The sequence below is a fragment of the Trichechus manatus genome, unplaced genomic scaffold (assembly GCF_000243295.1).
Source record: "Trichechus manatus latirostris isolate Lorelei unplaced genomic scaffold, TriManLat1.0 scaffold00027, whole genome shotgun sequence".
NCBI lineage: Eukaryota > Metazoa > Chordata > Mammalia > Sirenia > Trichechidae > Trichechus > Trichechus manatus.
In genome coordinates, this window is record NW_004443963.1 from 17,797,713 (window position 1) to 17,818,826 (window position 21,114).

The 21,114-nt window shown below is 51.7% G+C and overlaps 1 protein-coding gene across 1 annotated transcript in view; it reads left to right on the forward strand.

The window, feature by feature from the left end:
- The window catches only part of TAB1 (TGF-beta activated kinase 1 (MAP3K7) binding protein 1), a 37,628-nt gene extending 17,555 nt beyond the window's left edge, over nucleotides 1-20,073 (forward strand). The window contains exons 2-11 of the mRNA XM_004373873.2: nucleotides 5,821-5,957; nucleotides 6,289-6,442; nucleotides 7,481-7,567; nucleotides 8,118-8,256; nucleotides 9,226-9,339; nucleotides 10,455-10,566; nucleotides 12,198-12,342; nucleotides 14,595-14,817; nucleotides 15,844-16,006; nucleotides 17,860-20,073. Of these exons, the coding sequence (XP_004373930.1) occupies nucleotides 5,821-5,957; nucleotides 6,289-6,442; nucleotides 7,481-7,567; nucleotides 8,118-8,256; nucleotides 9,226-9,339; nucleotides 10,455-10,566; nucleotides 12,198-12,342; nucleotides 14,595-14,817; nucleotides 15,844-16,006; nucleotides 17,860-18,067 (1,482 nt within the window). The 3' untranslated portion in view covers nucleotides 18,068-20,073. The remainder of the gene's footprint in view (nucleotides 1-5,820; nucleotides 5,958-6,288; nucleotides 6,443-7,480; nucleotides 7,568-8,117; nucleotides 8,257-9,225; nucleotides 9,340-10,454; nucleotides 10,567-12,197; nucleotides 12,343-14,594; nucleotides 14,818-15,843; nucleotides 16,007-17,859) is intronic.
- Nucleotides 20,074-21,114: the final 1,041 nt, after the last annotated feature.

The following is a 21,114-nucleotide window of genomic DNA, read 5'->3' on the forward strand; positions in this document are numbered from 1 at the left end:
AAAAAAAAAAAATGAACATTGACCTGAGCCTCCTATCTTATAAAAAAATGAATTCAAAATTGATCACAGGTCTAAATGTAAAACTATGACGCTTTTAGAAAAAAACGTAGGAGCAGATATTTGGGACCTGGGACTGGGCAAAGAGTTCTCAGACAGACATGACACCAAAAGCATGAACCATGAAAGAAAAAAAAATGAACTTCATCAAATTAAAAACTTACGCTCGGCAAAAAAATACTGTTAAGAGTATGAGAAGACAGGCTACAGGCTGGGAAAAATATTTACAAATCACAAATCCAACAAAGGGCTTTTTTCCAGGGTATATAAAGAACTCTCAAAACTCAACAATAAGAAAACAAACAACCCAATTAAAAGTGGGCCTACCACTTAAATAGGCACTTCACCAAAGAAGATATATGTATGGCAATAAGCCATGAAAAGATGCTCAACTTCATTAGTCATTAGGGAAAAGCAAATTAAAGCTATGAGGAGTTAAACCACTATATACCTATTACAAAACCCAGTGCTGTTGAGTTGATTCCAACTCCTAGCAACCCTATAGGACAGAGTTAAACTGCCTGATAGGGCTGCCAAGGCGGTAAATCTTCGTGGTTTTTTTTTTTTTTTTTTTTGCTGTATATAGTTCTTTGTGTGTGTGTGTGTGTGTGCGCTTTAGGTGAAAATTTACAGCTCAAGGTAATTTATCATTCAAAAATTTATACACTTACTGGTTTGTGACATTGGTTGCAATCCTCACAACATGACAGCGGGCTCCCCTTTTCCACCCCGGGTTCCGTGTGTCCATTCGTCCAGTTCGTGTCCCTTCCTGCCTTCTCATCCTGCTTTGGTCAGGAGTTGCCCATTTGGTCTCATATATTTGATTGAACTAAGAAGCACATTCCTCACGTGTATTAACTTTTTGTTTTATAGGCCTGTCTAATCTTTGTCTAAAAAGTGGTTCGGTTTGGTTTCAGTTCGGAGTTAGCAGAGCATCCAGGGGCCATAGTTTTGGGGGTTCCTCCAGACTCTGTCATACTATTAAGTCTGGTCTTTTTACATGAATTTGAATTCTGTTCTACATTTTTCTCCTGCTCTGTCTGGGACTTTTTGTTGTGTTCCCTGTCAGGGCGGTCATTGGTGGTAGCCAGGCACCACCTAGTTCTTCTGGTCTCAGGCCGTTGGAGTCTCTGGTTCATTTGGTCCTTTAGTCCTTTGGGCTAGTATTTTCCTTGTGTCTTTGGTTTTCTTCATTCTCCTCTGCTCCGAGTGGGATGGGACCAAGAGATGTATCTTAGATGGCTGTTTGCAAGCTTTTAAGACCTTAGACGCTACTCACCAAAGTGGGATGTAGAACATTTTCTCTATAAACTATGTTATGCCATTTGACCTAGATGTCCCCTAAGACTATGGTCGCCAGGCCCCAGCCCCAGCTACTTGGTCCATCAAAGTGTTTGGATGTGTCTGGGAAACTTCTATCCTTTTGCTTTGGTCCAGTTGTGCTGACTTTCCCTGTATGGCGTGTTGTCCTTCCCTTCACCAAAGTTGACACTCCTCTACTATCTAGTTAGTGATTTCCCCTCCTACTCCTTCCCCACCCTTGTTACCATCAAAGGATGCTTTCTTCTGTGTGTAAACCTTTTCTTGAGTCTCATACAATATTTGTCCTTTTGTGACAGACTTATTTCACACAGCAAGACTAAATCTTTACGGAAGTAGATTGCCATGGCTTTCTCCCATGGAGCGGCTGGTGGGTTTGAACTGCCGACCTTTTGGTTAGCATCCAAGCGCTTAGCCACTTTGCCGCCAGGGTTCCTTATACACCTGGTAGATTGACTAAATTGAAAAAGAGAAAGACAATAACACATGATGGCCAGGATGCGGAGCAACTGGAACGTTATGCATTGGTGGTAGGACTGTAAAATGGCACTCTGGAAAACAGCTTGGCAGTGTCTTATAAACATTTGAACCAGCAATCCCACTCCTAGGTATCTACCCTAGAGAAATGAAAAATTATGTCACACAAAACCCTGTACGTGAGTGAATGTTTATAGAAGCTCTGTTCGTAGTTGCCAGAAATTGGAAACAGCCCAAGTGTCCTTCAGTGGATGAAGGGATAAACAGACTCTTGCACCCAGACAATGGAATACCAAAACCCCCCAAAAAAACCCATTGCTATCAAGTCATTCTGACTCATAGCAACCCTATAGAACAGAGTTGAACTGCCCCATGGTGTTTCTAAGGCTGTAAATCTTTATAGAACCACACTGCCCCATCTTTCTTCTGCAGAGCACGGCTGGTAGGTTTGAACTGCCTGCCCTTTTGGTTAGCAGCTGAATGCTTTAACTACTGCACCACCAGGGCTCCTGATGGAATACTACTCTGTAATAAAAAGGAACAAACTATTGATGCACAAAACGACTTGATGAATCTCAAAGGCATTATGCTGAGTGAAAGAAGCTTATACGTATACTGTATAATTTCATTTATATGACATTCTTGAAAAAGACAAAACTAGCGAGGATGAACAGGTCAATGGCTGCCAGGGGTGAGGGTGGGGCAGAGTGTGACTGCAAAGGGGCAGCAGGAGGGAGTTTTTGGGGTATTGGGATTGGTCTGTATCCTGACTGGTGATGGCGACATGAATCTGTACATGTGTTAAAATTCATAGAACTCTACACCGAAAGAGTCAATTTTACTATATGTTAATTTAAAAATAAAAACAAACTCCCACACCTTGCAGAAGTTGCTCCAGGGTGCAAAGCACAGAACTGCAGTGCTAAAATAGATAAATGCAGCATAAAAGCAATTAAAACGAGAAAAAAAAAATCTATAAAGGAAAAGTCACCCCCTGTCAGTATGTAAATAAGCAGAAGATGAAGTTTGCTACAAAAGCTAACCATGAGCTTTTTACATATCTAATTGCAAAAGCCTGTTGAAGTGGTTTCACATCCATTTTTGAAGCTGTTACTGCTAACTTGGAAGAAGTGCACAGGATTCTTGCTTAATATTTCAGTAAAGCTTTTCATTTATGTTTTAATTATTTTCCTTGAACTTCAATTTTGATTCTCCCAATTATTTCAGTCTGCTTTAGTTCAACAATTACTCCCTCAAGTGCCACCACTGTGTTCCTGGGAATGCCCTTGTGAACAAGGCACAGTCCCTGCATCAGGGTGTGTGTGTGTGGTGGGGGGAGCGGATACAGATGCTTAGGGTGCACCCCCAAGGAGATTTAGGAAATCGGAATCAGTGTGTTTGGACTGAGGCCTGGGCAGCTGTGTGTGTGTGTGTGTGTGTGTGTGTGTGTGTTTAAAGCTCCACCTGGTTCAGCAGCCTGTTTGAGATCTTGCTGGTGGAATGGGAGCCAGACACACAGACAGGCAGGAGTGATGGCACCAGGGTATGGTAGGGGCACACAGGAGGTGACTAGACCAACCATTTCTGGAGGTAGCATATGATCAAGAACTGATGATATTGCAGGAAAAGTCCAAGCTGCACTGAAGACATTGGCGAAAAACAAGGCTCTAGGAACTGATGGAATACCAATTGAGATGTTTCAACAAATGGGTGCAGCGCTAGAGGCACTCACTCGTCTATGCTAAGAAATTTGGAAGATAGCTACCTGGCCTACCAACTGTAAGAGATCCATATTTGTGCCCATTCCAAAGAAAGGTGATCCAACAGAATGCAGACATTATCAAACAATATCATTAATATCACACACAGGTGAAATTTTGCTGAAGATCATTCAAAAGTGGTTGCAGCAGTACATAAACAGGGAACTGCCAGAAATTCAAGCCCGATTCAGAAGAGGACGTGGAACGAGGGATATCACTGCTGATGTCAGATGGATCTTGGGTGAAAGCAGAGAATACCAGAAAGATGTTCACCTATGCTTTATTAACTATGCAAAGGCATTCAACTATGTGGATCATGACAAAATATGGATAACATTTCAAAGAATGGGAATTCCAGAATACATAATTGTGCTCATGAGGAACGTGTACATAGAATAAGAGACAGTCGTTCAAACAGAGCAAAGGGATGCTACATGGTTTAAAATCAAGAAAGGTGTGCATCAGGATTGCATCCTTTCACCATACTTACTCAATTCGTGCTGAGCAAATAATCTGAGAAGCTGGACTATATGAAGAAGAACAGGGCATCAGGATTGGAGGAAGACTCGTTAACAACCTCCGATATGCAGATGACGCAGCCTTGCTTTCTGAAAGTGATGAGGACATGAAGCACTTACTGATGATGAAGATCAAAGACTACAGCCTTCAGTATGGATTACACCTCAACATAAAGAAAACAAAAATCCTCGCAACTGGATCAATAAGCAACATCATGATAAATGGAGATGTTGATGTTGTCAAAGATTTCGTCTTATTTGGATCCACAACCAACATCCATGGAAGCAGCAGTCAGGAAATCAGATGATTTACTATTGCATTGGGCAAATCTTCTGCACGATCTCTTTAAAGTATTAAAAAGCGAAGATGTCACTTTGAGGACTAAGATGCGCCTGACCCAAGCCATATATTTTCAGTCGCCTCATATACATGTGAAAGCTGGACAGTGAATAAGGAAGATCAAAGAATTGATGGCTTTGAATTATGTGTTGGCAAAGAATATTGAATATACCATGGAATATACCATTGAATACACCGTACTAGAAGAACAAACAAGTCTGTCTTGGAAGAAACGCAGCCAGAGTGCTGTTTGGAAGTGAGAATGGTAAGACTTCATCTCATGTGCTTTGAACATGTTACCAGGAGGGACCAGGCCCTGGAGAAAGGACATCATGCTTAGTAAAGTAGAGAGAGGGTCAGCAAAAAAGAGGAAGATGCTCAACGAGATGGATTGACACAGTGGCTGCAGTGATGGGTTCTCAAGCATAGCAATGATTGTGAGGATGATACAGGACCAGGCAGTGTTTCGTTCTGTTGTACATAGGGTCCCTATGAGTCAGAACAAACTCGATGGCACCTGATAATAACAACAACAGCAACAGGGAGGGTCTTCCTGAAGGAAGACTTCCTGGAGGTGGTAACACCTGAACCAGAATCCCAAAGGATGTGGAGAATTGCTAGACAAGGAGTTCTGAGGAGGAGGGTATTCCAGGTAGAGGGAAAGACAAGGTATGAACAGAACACTACAAGCATTTGGTCCTGGTGGAGGAGAACGGGGCGGGGCAGATGGGAGAGGACACCGGAATGGAGGGCCAGAGTGGAAGACAGACAGTGGAGGCTCCAGGTGCCAGGGAGTGACAGTCATAGCTTGTAAGTCAGAGTCTCAAGATGTGGTCCTGGACCACTGAGTCAGAATCACCTGGGAGGAGCTGCCTAAAACGTAGATATCTCAGACCCAACCTGGGACATGTGGGATCAGACATTCTGAGGGTGGGGCCTGGAATCGGTAATTTTAACCAGGGCCAAGGGTTCGTTTGTAGTCTGGAGAGATGGCAACAGCTAAGAGTTTTCAATCTAGAGTTTGATGTGTATGTATGTGTGTGTGTGTGTGTGTCTGTGCGTCTGTGTGGTTTGCTCATGTTTCATAACATATCTCACTACTGGAAACCATTACCAAGTTTTGCATCTGGGAGGTTTCCTGGGCAACAAGTTTGGACATATAAGCATGCAAGCCCTTCTGCAGTTGTCTGCTTATGCAAGCGACATTGTTTTCCAGAAGGAAATGGAATCCTCTGTGTGGGGGCTCTGGGCCGGCTAGGTTTTTGTTGGAGAAGAAGAGGAAGGTGAGGTGGGGGTCTGTGCTGGGGGAGAAGGTGGCCCCTCATAGTGTCCTGCTGTCTTTTCCCAGGAGCAGCAGCCCAGCTGGACGGACGACCTTCCCCTCTGCCACCTCTCTGGGGTTGGCTCAGCCTCCAACCGCAGCTACTCTACTGATGGCAAGGGCACCGAGAGCCACCCCCCGGAGGACAGCTGGCTCAAGTTCAGGTGAGCCCGCCACCTGCTGTCCTGGGCATTAAAGTCATTTACAACAGGAAGAGGTGCCCGTCTTTTGGCTGTCTCACGTGGGGCTTGCCTGTGAGGTGTGGTCCATGTGATGGTGACCTCTGCCCTGTCCTTTCCACATCTAGTCTTCACACCAGAGGCATGGTAGGAGTGAAATGGTGGTCAAAGTAGGGGGGCCCAGGCAGGCACCTGACACGGCAGCTGCAGCTTCTTGGTCTCCCCCATTCCTCTCCCCACTGTCCACTCTGGGACAAGCATCACACCTCTGTGAGCCTCCGGTCTCAGGCCTCCTCCTGCCCTCTCCCTCTGTCAGGAGTGAGAACAACTGCTTCCTCTATGGGGTTTTCAACGGCTACGATGGCAACCGGGTGACCAACTTCGTGGCCCAGCGACTTTCGGCAGAGCTCCTGCTGGGCCAGCTGAGCACCGAGCACACCGATGCCGACGTGCGGCGTGTGCTGCTGCAGGTACTGGTGCAGGACAGGCGATGTCGGGGAATCGTGCCCTCAGGAACTCGGGCCCTACAGCTATAAATTGTGAGGGTTCAGAGGACCAGCTCTGGGAGCATCTCCCAGGGGCCCAGGATGGGCCAGCGAGTAGTCCTTCCCCACGACTGCAGGGTTGGCTTGAGGGGACGCTTCTGGAGAAAGGAGTTTTAGAGTCGTGACCTTGGACAAAGGTACATGGCTGGAGGGGACTAAGCCTTGGTAGGAACAAGGTCATCGAGAATGGTCACTTTCCCTTAGTGTGGCATAGGTCCTCGGCCTCAGCTGCAGAGAGCATCCCTGGGCCTTCAGGAGCAGGCCTTGCCCCCCACTTTTGATTGGCTAGTGCCCTGGTTTGCCGGTCTGCATTTCTGCTTCCTGCTGTTTCGGCTTTTTCCCTCCTGGCTTCTTGTAGAAATGAACCTGGAGGCTCTTTAGTTTTAGATGAGGAGGGAGGATTCATGGTCCTCAGGAACATTGTTCCTAGCCTTTTCCTGCCTCAGCACCTGAGCGCTGACCATGACCTCAGCAGGTCACACACTGGGGGGAAGGCGTCAGCTTCACCAGCGTCCAGAGGCCAGTGGAGGTCTTAACAGAGCCTCCCTAGGAAGGGGTCATGGTGTTGACACCAGTGGTCGTCAGTCTAGCACCCACTCTGAGCCGGGCATCTGCCGAGTGCTGACAGCATCTTGTTTCACTGCATCCTCAGAACAGTGCTCACCTCCGTCTAATAGATGAGGAGAGACTGAAGTGGCACCTCTGGCAAGCAGCTGCGCTGGAGTTCATCCCCAGAGGCTGAGTCCCAGCCTGTGCTCTTAACCTCTGCACGCCACCTGCTTCTCTGGTCACTCTCACAGTCCCAGGGGCCGAATGTCTGAAGGGAGCGGTGGGTGCCTGCAGTGCTGAGTGGGAGACAGCCCCATCACTTAAGGACCTGCAGTCAGTACCGATTTAGCATCAGGTGATAGCTGGTGTTTTGACGACTGCCCTGATGCAGCTCCCTGTCCCCTGTCCCTCCAGGCCTTTGATGTGGTGGAAAGGAGCTTCCTGGAGTCCATCGACGATGCGCTGGCTGAGAAGGCGAGCCTCCAGTCTCAGCTGCCAGAGGTAGTCTCACCTGCACCTGGAGGAGCCAGTCAAGGCCCAGCTTTGGGGGGAGCAAGGACTCATCTGTCATGTTGCCCCAAGTCATTGACACAACTGGGCCCGAGCAGCAGGGGTCATGGGGTCAGTTCCTGACAGCGTGGCACCGGTGGGTGGTGATGGGTGCCTCCTGAGGGGCCTTCGTGGCCCATGTTGGTAGCTTCATGCTGAAGCTCAGCAGCAGGTGGGCAGCAAAAAGCATGAGGAAAGGCCCTTCCAGTTCAGTCCTGCGACCTGCATCTGTCCCTAGCCTTATCACCTCTGCCTGTTCACCTCACCTACATACACTTGAAGAGCTGACTCTGAGCTCCAGTGCACACAGGACAGGCTAGGTCCACCTCTGGCTCTCCTGGAGGAACCCCACCCTGAAGTCAAAAACGCATGACTCCACCCTGGCTATGCGCGGATCGTGGTCCTCCAGGCCCTCAGCTCCTGGCTCTTTACGGGAGGGGCAGGTAGTGCAGTGGTCTCTGAGGACCATCCTGCTCTGACTCCCTCTGGTGCTGGGCTGTAGGGTGTCCTGCAGCACCAGTTGCCTCCTCAGTACCAGAAGATCCTCGAGAGACTCAGGACATTGGAGAGGGAGATTTCCGGAGGAGCCATGGCTGTTGTGGCAGTCCTTCTCAACAACAAGCTCTATGTCGCCAATGTTGGTGAGCCTCCCACCTGTCCCCCAGTGGGGAGGGCCGGGGGGAGGGTGGAGAAAAGGGGGCTAGCCGGGGTGGTGGTGCAATCTCCTTTCCAGACACATAGAACGAGGCTTTAGACCCAAGGTCTCCTGAGCCATTTGGGTATTTTTCCTTCTTACTGTACAGAAATGTCACCCTTAAGCTGAAGAGAAGTTTTGAAGGGAGAAGGAGCAGCAGGTGGGAGGCAGGTGGCCAGGTTTTAGTCCCCTCTCTGCCCCTGACTGGCCAGGTGACCTGGGGCGAGTTGTGTCCCCTGCTGGGTGGGCTTCAGTGGCTCCTCTCCTACAAGAGGGTGGCCCCGCTGTCGGGACCCACTCTGCATCACCATGAATGGCAGCGAGGTGTAGGCTGGAGGGCACAGAGACATTTGGATTTGGGGGCAAAGTGGGAACCAGAGAGAGCTCCAGGGTGCAGATTAGGAAAGTTTAGAGACCCCACTGGGGATGTCCCTCCCTCTCTTCCTTCTTTCCTTACAATTTCATTATGGAAATTTTTAAAAAATACAAAAAAATAAAGTGAGTAGTATTTAATGAGCCCCATGGACCTGTCACCCAGCCCTGACAATGACCAGCTCCTGGCCAGTCTTGTTTCATCGGGAGCCCACTCACTCCTTTGTCCCTGTGTTATTTTGAAGCACATCCCAGACATTGCCTCATGTTACTTGTAAATATGTCAGTATGTATTTCTAGAGAAAAGGACTCTGTACAATCATAATCATACTCCTGTGAGCACACTTTCAAAATGTAACCTAATTCCTTAATATCATCAGCTGTCCCTGACTGGTGACGTACGCCGGTGGTCCAACCCTATTTTGTTTGCTCTTTTCAAGCATTTCCACGTGTGAGGTGCCTACCTTTTCTCTCTCTGTCGTTTCAATGTGTCCTGTTTTTCCTTATACATGGTCATGGCTCAGCTGCTCACATTCGGCTGCAGGTACGAACCGTGCACTGTTATGCAAATCCACGGTGGATGGGTTACAGGTGACACAGCTGAATGCAGACCACACCACAGAGAATGAGGATGAGCTCTTCCGCCTGTCACAGCTGGGTGAGTGGCAGGGCAGGGGTTCACCCTTTCCCCTCCTGTGGTGGCCATATGGAGAGAGGTGTGCCGTAGAGGGCCGTGACCCTGGGCTGTGGGGCCAGCCTGCATGGGACCTTCGTCTGTTTCCTCACCTGGGTAATGAGGATAACACCCACTTCAGGAAGTTGTGAGGACTAAGAGACTGTGAGGACTGTAAGATGCTTCCAAGAGTACCTGGCACGCAGGAAGTGCTTGGTGTGGAGGCTGAGCAGGAGCCAGTGAAGTCCTGAGCTTCCTCCTGGTCACCGTAGCTGCTCTCCCTCCCCATACTAGTTTCCTGCAGCTGCCCTAGCAGATCACCTCAAACTGGCTTACAACATAACTCCTCCTCTCATGGCCTGGAGGCTAGAAGCCTGAACTCAGGGTGTCAGCAGGGCTGGTTCCCTCTGGGGGCTCGGAGGGAGAATCCATTCCATGGCTTTCTCCTGGCTTCCAGTGGCTGCCAGCAGTCCTCGCCATTCCTTGGCGTACAGCTGCATCCCTCCATTCTCTGCCTCTGTCTTCACACAGCTTTGTCCCTGTGCGTTTCTGTGTCAGTCTCCCTCCTTTCTCTTATAAAGACACCAGTCATTGTCATCGCATGTAGGACCCACCCTAAATCCAGGATGATCTCGTCTTGAGATCCTTAACTTGATTATGTCTGCCAAGACCCCATTTCCAAGTAAAGTCACATTCATATGTTCCAAGCATTAGGACTTGGGTGTATCTTTTTTTGGGGGGGTGGTCATAGTTCAACCCACTTCACTCACCTTCTCTGCGACCTCCCTGGGCAGACGTGGGAACAGAGGTTAGCATTGCCAGAGTGGCTCTGTGACAGGGCAGAGGGCCGGGCCAGGCAGGGCTGGAGTGTTCACAGAGTAGGGGGGTGGGGGGTGGTTCTGAGTGAGGGGGGGCTGGGTGGGTGGGGACTGAGGACGCTGGGGGACTTCGAGTTAGCTGCTTTCAAGGTGTGCTCAGATTGACTTCATTTCCTGTTCAGTGGGTCCTTGTTGCCTTTTACTCATGGATATGTCTCGATACCCTTCTTGTGTTCTTTATACACAGGGGATGGGATTGTTGAGTTGTTCTCCTTCTGGTAGGTTTGGATGCAGGAAAGATCAAGCAAGTGGGGATCATCTGTGGGCAGGAGAGCACCAGGCGCGTCGGGGATTACAAGGTCAAGTACGGCTACACTGATATTGAACTGCTCAGGTAGGTGGCTGGTACAGAGGCAGATTTTAGGTGCCAGAGGGGCAAGAAGTGCAATTGAAGTTCAGAGCCGAAGGAGAGGCTGGTGTGAAGGCAGGCCCTAGACCCAGCAGACCAGGAGGTGAAGTCCTGTAGAGCTTGGCTGGCATGAGGTCAAGCCAGGGAGGTGGACCAAAGCCAAGGGCAGCCACTGGCGCCACAGGGCTTGGCAGGAAGGCAGAGCAGGCGTGAGCTGCCTGGCATGGATAGAGATGGACAGACAAAGGGCTGTTGGTCAGCGCTATCCATGGCTGGGGCCAGGACAGAGGTGTGAGGTGAATTTTATATGTCTCTTTCTCCCTTCTGTATGTCACTGGGGCTCAGAAACAACAATACAAACAATAATAGTGATAATTATAAACCTTTGTTGTGCCAAGCCTCTGTGGAGCTCTTTATGTACATTGTCTTACTCAGTCCTCACTCGAGGTCTGTGAGGTGATACTGTTACTGCTGGGAAGCTTTTACGTGGAAGAAAGAGAGCAGGAGCCTACCCTGTCACAGGGTTAGCGATGAGCTGTGGCCAGACTTGAACCTAGGCAGCTTGATTTCAGAGCTTGTGCTCTTAACCACTGGCTTAGCTGTATGTGAGGACATGGATTGGGAAAACATGGGTGTGTGTGTGTGATGCCCCTTATGGCGTTTAATGTCACAGCCAGCACTGTGGAGAAACCATGCCAGACTCCATCAGCAGATGCCAGACCTTGTGCCTTAGAAAGCGCATGTTAAAACTCCTTACCTGCACAAGATTGAGGCAGTTGAGTTTTGTCCCTAATTTGTGGGGTTATGTTTGCCTTATTGGGAAGTACATCTATGTGGTTTAAAACAATTCCAGTTGCACCAAGAGTATGCAGTGAAAAGTGTGTCTTCCTCCCGCCCCAAGCCAGGACTCCCTCCCCAGAGGCTGCTAGCTTCTTGAGTATCCTGCCCCCCAATTTCTGTGTACACACGTATATACCTGTGTGTTTGTGTGTGGTGGGGGGAGGGTGACATCCTTTTCAGAACACCCATAAATGCTAGCATCCCCTCCCCAGTGCTCTGCACCTCACTTTCTTCATCAGAGATGCCCACTCCTCTGTAACTTTGAATTCAGGCTGATGTCATTCTTTGTAACCACTGCCTGGGTGCCATTGTGTGACCATATCAGCATCTCTCCAACCAGGCCCTACTGGTCAACACCCTGGATGTTTCCAGGCCTTGCTCTTCGAAATAATACTGCCATGAATGGCAACGTAAATGTTGCTCCTGTACTTGTCTTTTAATGTTACCTGTATACTTGTCTCTGTGTACACATACATGTGTTGGAATTCTTTTCACATTTAATGACTGTTAATACCACATCAGTCAATAACCCATGTGCAGATAGAGCATGTATTTGGGGGGTCTTACTTGGCTAGGACACCTCTTTTGGGGGAGACCAAGTGATAGCAAGAGGAGTGAGCTTTAATAGGTAATCCTTACATCTTGCTGTCCCGCCTCCACCCTGCCACTGCCCAGGCTCTGTGGGCAGGGGTACGGAACTGGGCCAGAATAAAAGAATAAAAGTCCACCCAGGGACCATTCCAAGCAAAACTCTCCGCTCCACTCTCTTCCCACAGTGCTGCCAAGTCCAAACCGATCATTGCAGAGCCCGAAGTCCACGGTGGGCAGCCACTGGACGGGGTGACTGGCTTCCTGGTGCTGATGTCCGAGGGACTCTACAAGGCCCTGGAAGCAGCCCATGGGCCTGGGCAGGCCAACCAGGTGAGCTGGGCCTGGGCGGAGCAGGCGGCCCAGGTGATGCCCCCTGACGACTCATCCCCCTGCTCAGGGATCTGGAGCTCAGATCCTCAAGTACTGGCTTCAAAGCTGGGGGCAGTATCCTATTTTGGTGAGTGGCGTCTGGGGTCTTAAAAGCTTGCAAGTGGCCATCTAAGATGCATCAATTGGTCCCAACCGCCTGGAGTAAAGGAGAATGACGAACACCAAAGACACAAGGGAAGTATTAGCCCAGGAGACAGAAAGGGCCACATAAACCAGAGACTTCATCAGCCTGAGACCAGAACTAGATGAAGCCCAGCTACCACCAGTGACCGCCCTGACAGGGAACCCAACAGAGAGTCCCTGATGGGGCAGGAGAAAGGTGGGGTGCAGAACTCAAATTCTAGTAAAAAGACCAGACATAATGGTCTGACTGAGACTGGAGGAACCCCGGAAAGCATGGCCCCTGGATTCTCTATCAGCCCAGAACTAAAACAATTTCCGAGGCCAACTCTTCAAAGATTGGGCTGGACTGTGGAACATAAAATGATATTCGTGAAGAGTGTGCCTCTTAGCTCGGGTAGATGCATGAGACTAAATGGGCGGCTTCTGTCTGGAGGTGAGATGGGAAGGCAGAGGGTTAGGAGCTGGTTGAATGGGCTTGGGGGATTGGGTGGAAAGGAGGAATGTGCTGTCACAGTATAGGGAGAGCAATTAGGGTCACATAACAGTGTATGTATAAATTTTTGTATGAGACTAACTTGAAATGTAAACTTTCACTTAAAGTACAACAATAAACAAAAAAAAGCTAGGGGCAGAAAAGCTCAGAGCTCTCAAAGCAGTCACCCTCCCAAACAGCTTTGCCCATTCTGGGCTTGAAGTAGTGGTAAGCCCAGAGCAAGGCCTGCAGGGAAGAGGGTGAGGTGGAAGTGAATTCCCATGGACACAGCATTGCTCTGGGATCTCCCAGGAGGGGACCTGGGCTGAGGAAGGGAGCCCAGAAAGGCTGAGTACAGGCGAGGAGTTCTTTGAGCAGTGTCAGCGTCCCGGCTTCACCATTTCCTGGCCGGCGGTCCTCGGCCCACTTCCCCTTTGTGAGCTGCAGAGAGCTTACAGTTTATTCTCATCTCTAATCTGGGGCTAGCAGCATCTGCCTTTGTGAGATGTGGTGAGGGTTTCATGTGATAAACATAGGTCTTCAGCCACCTCTGAGCATCCACGTTGGACAGTCAGCACTAAAGCGTGACTTGGAGGCTCTCACAGGGAAGTTAGAGGGAAGCTGTGTTTATTTGACCTTGAATTGATGAGTCAGTAGGTCACGTTGAGTTCCTACTGTGTATAACCCTTGTAGGAAGATAGTTTTTTCTACTTTGGTCCTTTTTAATGAAAAATTATGAGGAAAAAGCCTTGTGTGCCTAAGTATCCTGTGCTACCTGTGTTCAGAGTTTTCCACCTGTTTTATCATTCCTTCCAGTCACCTTGTAACAGGAGGGCAGGGGCTCACTTCTACGTAGAGTTAGGGAGCCTGGGCTCAGAGTTCATGGCCTTGCTTGAGGTGACATAGCTGGCTAGTGACAGAGCTGAACCACCTCCACATCCAAGACCAGGGCCCAGGTTGTTTCCTACTATCTGTCCTCACCCTCTAACCCCAAGAGACTATTGTTAGCCGTCACGTAGAAAGGATTTTGTTTGTGCTTTTGATCTCTTCGACAGTGTGATTTTATGGGGGAGGGGAACCTTCATGGTAGAATTATCCAGTGACTTCTACTAAGTTCTAGAATATACTGGACGGGAGATTTCTCTGATGGCAGGAACCTGGCTTCACTCATTCTTGTACCCCCGACTCCTGACAAAACACCTGGCACATATAACCTACAATAAGTTTGCTCCAGGAAAGAAAGCTTAATAATAATGATAATTTATACTGGGTTTTTAGTCTACAAAGTGCTGTCCTGTCCCTTATGTTATTTAATCCTCTGACTAACCTGGTGAGGTGGATATTATCCCCATTTTAGAGATGGGGAAACCAATCAGAGAGCTCACTAGGGCACAAAGCTTTCCTAATGAGAAAGTTCCAGGATAATTCTATCCTGAATACCTTGAAAAGCTCAGTTTGCAGGCTTGGCTGGCAGGGATTTCCTTCACCTCCTTGGACTGTGACCCTAAGTATCCTATTTAGGGCTCTGGAATTGCAGTCTACAGTCCCATGGCCACTCGTGACCCTCGCCAGGTTTTCGCTCTCCCATCTCCCGCAGGAGATCGCCGCAATGATTGACACCGAGTTTGCCAAGCAGACCTCCCTGGACGCTGTGGCCCAGGCTGTGGTGGACCGCGTGAAGCGCATCCACGGCGACACCTTCGCCAGTGGCGGGGAGCGTGCCAAGTTCTGCCCACGGCACGAGGACATGACCCTGCTGGTGAGGAACTTTGGCTACCCGCTGGGCGAAATGAGCCAGTCTACGCCGACCCCATCCCCAGGTACGCGTGCTGGGACAGGCAGCCACTGAAAACTCCGCCAGGGCTGGAGACAGGCCGAGCGGCTGAGGCCCGTGGGCCTCGCTGTCTGGGGCAGAGGTGGGGCCAGGAGGCCTGGGTCTGAGTGGTTCTGATCCATTCTCTGACTTTAAGCCTCTCTGAGCTGCATTTTCTTTGTAAAATGAGGGTGCCACCTGCCCTGGCACCTCCAACAGACCTCAGTGCACAAGGAATCCCTTTGAGAGCCACAAGGCCTCACGGTGGGGGATGGCTTCTCCTGGCCCAGTGCCTTCTGCGTGCCTGGTCCTTATTAGCAACCCTGAAGACATCTGGTTCTCCCGTTTTACAGAAGAGGAAACGGGGGCTCAAGAAGGTGGGAACCTAGACAAGGTTAGGCGTCTGGACAGGTGGTCAGGCCCCAAAGCCTGGGTGGGCTCTGTCCCTGGGCCACGGTGCGGGCAAAGGGTGAGAGGTTTTACTTTCTACCTTTTTTGTTCTAAAATCAAGCTGCTCAGGAAGAGAGGTGAGTGATCTCCCTCCCAGTGCTGCCTCAGCCAAGACCTTCAGGTCCTGAGGCTGCATTTCTTTCTCTTTTATTAAATAAGCAAACCTTAGCACTCAAGTGTCCACAGATGGAGTGTGTTCTTTCTCAGACACCAGGGTCACTGGAATTTCTCTAGCTTGTTGTTATTGTAATCATATTTTTATTGGGCCTATCTCAGCTAGAGCAAACTTAGTCCCTGGATTAAAGCCTCCAAGTGAGGCTGGGCAATGACCCTTTCGTGAGGCCCCTTGAGCCCTCAAGTCTGTCACTGCTCGGAGCACTGGGGGAAAGGAGGCTTCTGCCTGGCCTGGAAGTTTCTGCCAAGGATCCTCCTGAACAGTCTGAGGCATAGAGGGCCAAGCTGGGGCTGGGGGAGCAAGGCAGGGCAGCACCCCCAACCAGCCCTCTCAGCCCCACCCCCATCAGGCCCTGGAGCAGTCCTATTCCCCACTGTGCTGGTGCCTACCACGCCCTTTCTCCCAAAGCTGCAGGAGGCCGCGTGTACCCCGTGTCTGTGCCCTACTCAAGCGCTCAGAGCACCAGCAAGACCAGTGTGACACTCTCCCTCGTCATGCCCTCCCAGGGCCAAATGGTCAATGGGGCGCACAGCGTGTCCACCCTGGATGAAGCCACACCCACCCTCACCAAGTAAGCCCCACCCACCCCAGCCTCTCAGTCCTAGGGACAGCTCTTGGTGACTGGACAGAAGCGGCCACGTGACCGAGTCCTGTGGCTGAGAAATCTTGATGAGCTGCCATGGGGTCTTGTACTTCTCAAGTGCTCCACCTCCATTCCTGGTGAGGGAGGTCTCCAGAGAGACAAGGCAGAAGAGGCAGCACTTCTGGTTCCAGCAGCTCATGGAAGCTCGGCCTGGGATGAGGGGGAGGTTGGGGGACAGAGCGAGCAAGGCGGTTGGGGAGGGGACGGGGCACGGTTTCCATTCAGGCAGCTGAGGCTGACAGGGCCTGTTGTCGTTAGGTGCAGTTGAATCGATTTCGACTCATAGCAACCCCGTGTGACAGTAGAACTGCCTCATAGGCTAGTCTAGGCGGGAATCTTTATGGGAGCAGATCGCTAGGTCTTTCTTAGCAGCCGAGTGCTTAACTATTGCACCACCAGGGCTCCTTGATCCTGCCTGTTGTTAGGTGCTGTGGAGTTGTTTCCAACTTGTAGCGACCCTATATGGCAGAGTAGAACTACCCCAGGTCATAATTCTCATCAGTCTCACGTAGTTTTCATTTAATGCGAGGGTTCTCCTACTGTTTTTTCTCTTGCTGCATTTTGGAGTGTGATGTGGGGACCTCCCCCAGTGGCGACCGTGCTTGGGGGAGATGGAGCCTGTACTGGCTTGTCTGAGTCGTGGCTTTCTGACTAAAACATCCTTTTTAACTCTGAAGTTTTCTAGTTAAACTACAGCCCTCTAGTTTAAGGCATGGACATGGGGGCACGGGGGAGGCAGCAGGGGGCCTGGAGCCTGGGATGGGGCAGGCAGGCCCCCTCCAGCTGCAGACCTGCCTGGCAGCTCTGGAGTCCACCCCATCCCTCCCTTCTGTGGAATGTATGCCCCCTACCACTCTACCTCACCAGGGGGCGGGATCTGGTTTCAGCATTCCAGGCCTGCACCGAATAATAGAGATGCCACACCCAGCCCACTTGGAGGATGCAGCCAGCCCCAGCCAGAAACGCCATCAGGGAGGGAGTGGCCCTGGTTTCCTCCGCGTCGCAGGGGGTCTTCCTGTCTCCCTGCCCCCATGGTTGTGCTGGCTGCTGCAGTGGCTGCCTTGAGTCGAAGGGCCTGCTGGGCAGCTGCGGGCAATAGGCACCTCCATCGCAATGAGGTGGCCTCTCAACCTTGCAGGGCTGCCCAGAGGAAGCCACCAGCTGTGTCCACAAAGGCAGAGGGCGGTAGCTCCGGTCCCCATTGAGGCAGCAAGTCCAGCCAGCTCTACCTCTGACTCTCTGGACCCCGAACAGCCTCTTTCCTCCATCTAGCAGTAGGGTGTTTGCCCCACGGGGAGCTGGGCCTTGTGCTAGGCGATGGGCTAAAGAGAGGGAGTGCCAGCCCTTACCACTCTGTGCTGGTGGGGGGCACCAGGAGAGGGGCATGAGGGCAGGGGAGTGGGGAAGTCTCTGGGAGAGGTGACAAGTGGGGTTTGGGTTGGGATGGATTGGAATGGATGGCCTGTAGCTCAGCACTGTCCAGTAGAACTTTCTGTGGTGATGAAATGTTCCTAGGTTTGCATTGTCCTGTAAGGTAGCCACTAGCCACAGGTGAACTTGAGCTGCGTTTTCTATTCTAGTTCGTTTAAATAGCCACACGTGGTTAGCTCTTAAATGATATATTTAACTTTTCTTCTGCCCTTAAGAACACCTGGCCAAGCCAGCCTTGTGGTCACCTTTGCCCAAGGGGCCGGGTCAGAGAGGGGCTTGCAGAAGCAGGGGATACTCTGTCCCCAGGCTGGAATCCTTGACCCAGCTAACTCCCTCCCTCGTCCCTGCAGCCAGAGCCCAACCCTGACTCTGCAGTCCACCAACACGCACACACAGAGCAGCAGCTCCAGCTCAGACGGGGGCCTCTTCCGCTCCCGGCCTGCCCACTCACTCCCGCCAGGTGAGGATGGCCGTGTCGAGCCCTATGTGGACTTTGCCGAGTTTTACCGCCTTTGGAGCGTGGACCACGGAGAGCAGAGCGTGATGACGGCACCGTAGGTCTGGCTGGAGAGTGCAGCCTTCCTCGGGCTTTGCAGGAGGACGAGGGGGCCCAGCTCTGGGGCAGGACGGGCTTTTAGCCTTTTCCTGATATTTGCCTCCACCATGGGGGCCCCAGTCCTCACCCTGCACTGGACTGTGACCCCATGGCTCTCGGTGCAGAAGAGACTATGCTGAGGGCCGAGTGTAGATGACCTGTCATGTGTACCTTATGAGTGCACAGGAGGCTGACACTGGTCTCTCCCCACGGGCAGCCTCAGTCAGGACCGTTGCCGTTTCTCAGAGGCAGGGTACGAGGTCGGCAGCACGCCGGCCTGCGAGACCCACCAAGGGTTGCTTCAGCTCCTGGCGCTGACCCAGAGCCCTTGGACTGTACAGGGGTTCTCCTGTGACCCCACCTGCTACAGGCTCAACAGGCGCCGCTTTCTCAAGCCCCCTTCCATGGAATAGCCTGTGGCTGCCACTCGTGGCCCTCACCCACCTTGGGCCCGCTCCCCCCTTCTCCAGCCTCAGCCCTGCACTCCCCAGTCCAGAGTGTAGCCTGGGCTGGCACCTGCACCTTCAGAGCCTGCCGCCATCCCTGGGCCTCACCCCCAGGCCTGCCCAAGCTGTTTTCAGTGAAAAACCTTCCGGAAGACCAGGGAAGCATCAGCAGAGGGACAGGTCAGATGGAAAGGCATGGATGGGGACTGTTCAGGGGACAGCACTAACGAGCTCCTGGGGCCTGTAGAAGGAGAGTGAGTGGGCAGAGTTGAGCTCAAGTGGTGGGGGCACAGGAGAGGTGCAGGAAAGGTGGGGATTTCCCCATACGGAGCTGGGGAGGGGCCTCTTAGGCCCTTCCAGGAGGTGGGGAGGCCCCGAATCAGGGTGCCGGCGCCTGCTTTGCTTTTTCCTCACTGCACTGGGTGGGCCACAGGCTGGAGAGCACCTGAGTGATGATCTTGACCACTGCTAATGAGCCTGCTGGCCAAAGTCACAAGCAGAAAGTTGTGAGCCGGGCTGGGGGTCGGGGTGCAGCTGACAGGAGAAGGCTCCTTGGGGCTGGGCTCCATGGGAGGTCCAGGGCTCTAGGACAGGGGGCTGTTTTCCAACCTCTGAATGGAGCGTCCAGTTGGCCCAGGCCCTGAGGGAGGCCATTTCACCGTGTTCTCTGCCTGAGAGGCCCAGGACTGTGGCTGGGATCCCTCTTTCAGAGGAGGAGGCCGGCCCAGAGAGGGGGAACTGCCAGGCCTCACAGTCTGGTGGAGCCTTTCTGCCCCACGAGGTGCCAGACACAGCTCTGGGGCCTGGCCGGCTGCTGGGTGTCCTCCAGCCTGCTGGGTCTCAGGTGAAAGGCACCTGCAGCCCCTGCCCACCTGTATTCAGGAATGCGCGCGTTCCTGCGGCAGAGCAGGGCCCAGTGCTGTACCGCAGTACTGGGGGGAGGCCACAGCACAGGCAGAGGGCCCAGACTCCCCTCCCCTGGGAAGCCATCTCTCTTCTGTGATGGAAAGTCACAGCCACGAAGGCTTGGGAGCAAAGGGAATTCTCTTCCAAGAACGTCTCACTGATGCTGTTTGGTCTCTAGGAATGGAATCACTTTTTTAATGCAGTAAAGAAATAATAAATGTTGGTATTATACATTGTTTAATGGTGCTTTTACTCATGTCTTGTGAACTCTGGAGGTGGTCCTGGGGGATGGATGCCACCTGTCCTCTGGGTGGGGGAGGGGCAGCTCAGAGAGGTTAAGTTACTAGGTCACCAGGCTGGGAAGGGGCAGAGCTGGGATTTGAACCCAGTCCCCGACTGAATTTCAAGCTGCACCGTCACAGCCCCTGAGGGGAAAATGCTGGGTGGTTTGGCATCCCTCCAGATCCAGGTTGACCAGGCCTCTGCATGTCTGGAGAGGGGACAGCTCTTTCTCCTCCTGCCCTGGTGGGCAGGGCAGGGCTTTGTGCCCCCACTTCCTGTCTGTCAGCCCCGTGAGCGTGTCCACGTTGTTGGCGTTGGGTCATCAGAGCAGTCCTTTGCCTTCTCACCGATGAGCAGACATTTGTTTTGTGTTCCTTTGCTTTATTTTGGTTTTTTGGTGAAGAATACTGGTCCACAAAGTGCCTCTTCCTGCTTTGTAAGAAGGCATCCCTGTAACAGGAGCGTTTGCTGCTAAAACGGAAACACCGTCTGCTTAGGACAGAAGCCAAGCTCCGGTCAGGTGATGTGGTCACCGGACACTTCCCTCCTCTAGGTGGAGGGACTCCGCTTGCGGCACTTCCTTTCAGGATCTGTCTGGCCTATGAGTATGTCCCCTCCGGAGGCCCTAACATTGGACTGCTGGCCCTGAACACGTCTGGAGTCATTGCTTCAGCCCAGCCACCCTATGACTAACTGAGCCACCTGTGACTGATTACAGGCATAGTTCTGGTCACAAGTGGCCATCTCCTTTGTCCTAGGTGTATGGGGGAGGGGCACTGCCCTGTTGACCTTGTGCCCCCTGTCCCCGAGCCTTGGTGACATTGAGCTCCACTTGAGCCTGTCTTCTGTGGGCAGATGGAGGTGAGAAGAACACCATTTCAGCCCCAGGTCCCCTTTAGTGGAGCAAAAAGGGGGAGAGCTTCAGAGTATGTTTTAGTACTTAAGAATGGGCCCAAGGGTCAGGGCAACAGGAAACGAGCATGCACAGCCAGGCAAAGTTGTGTGGCCATAGGTGAGTCATAGCCCTCTCTGAGCCCTTTCCCCAGGAGGCCTCTGACGGGCAGGCGTTTCTCACAGCCCAGCAGCGGTGGCTCATCTTCCAGCTTTAACCATTCCCCACACCTTCTGCGGAAACCACTCAGTTTCCCTCTCAGGCAGGCAGAACTAGTGAACCCCATCTGCCACCTGCTTGCCCCCAAGACACCTAGCCCTTCCAGAACCGGACTCAGTCACAGGCTTGACTGGGGCCCTGGCCCAGGTCAGACCAGGTGGGGCTGGGCCTTTGGGAGCAGGGCAGGCGGGAAAGCCATCCAGCCCGTTTCCAGTGCTCCATCTGGTCCTTCAATTCTCTGTGGCTGGCTCCAGGGCCAAGCTGC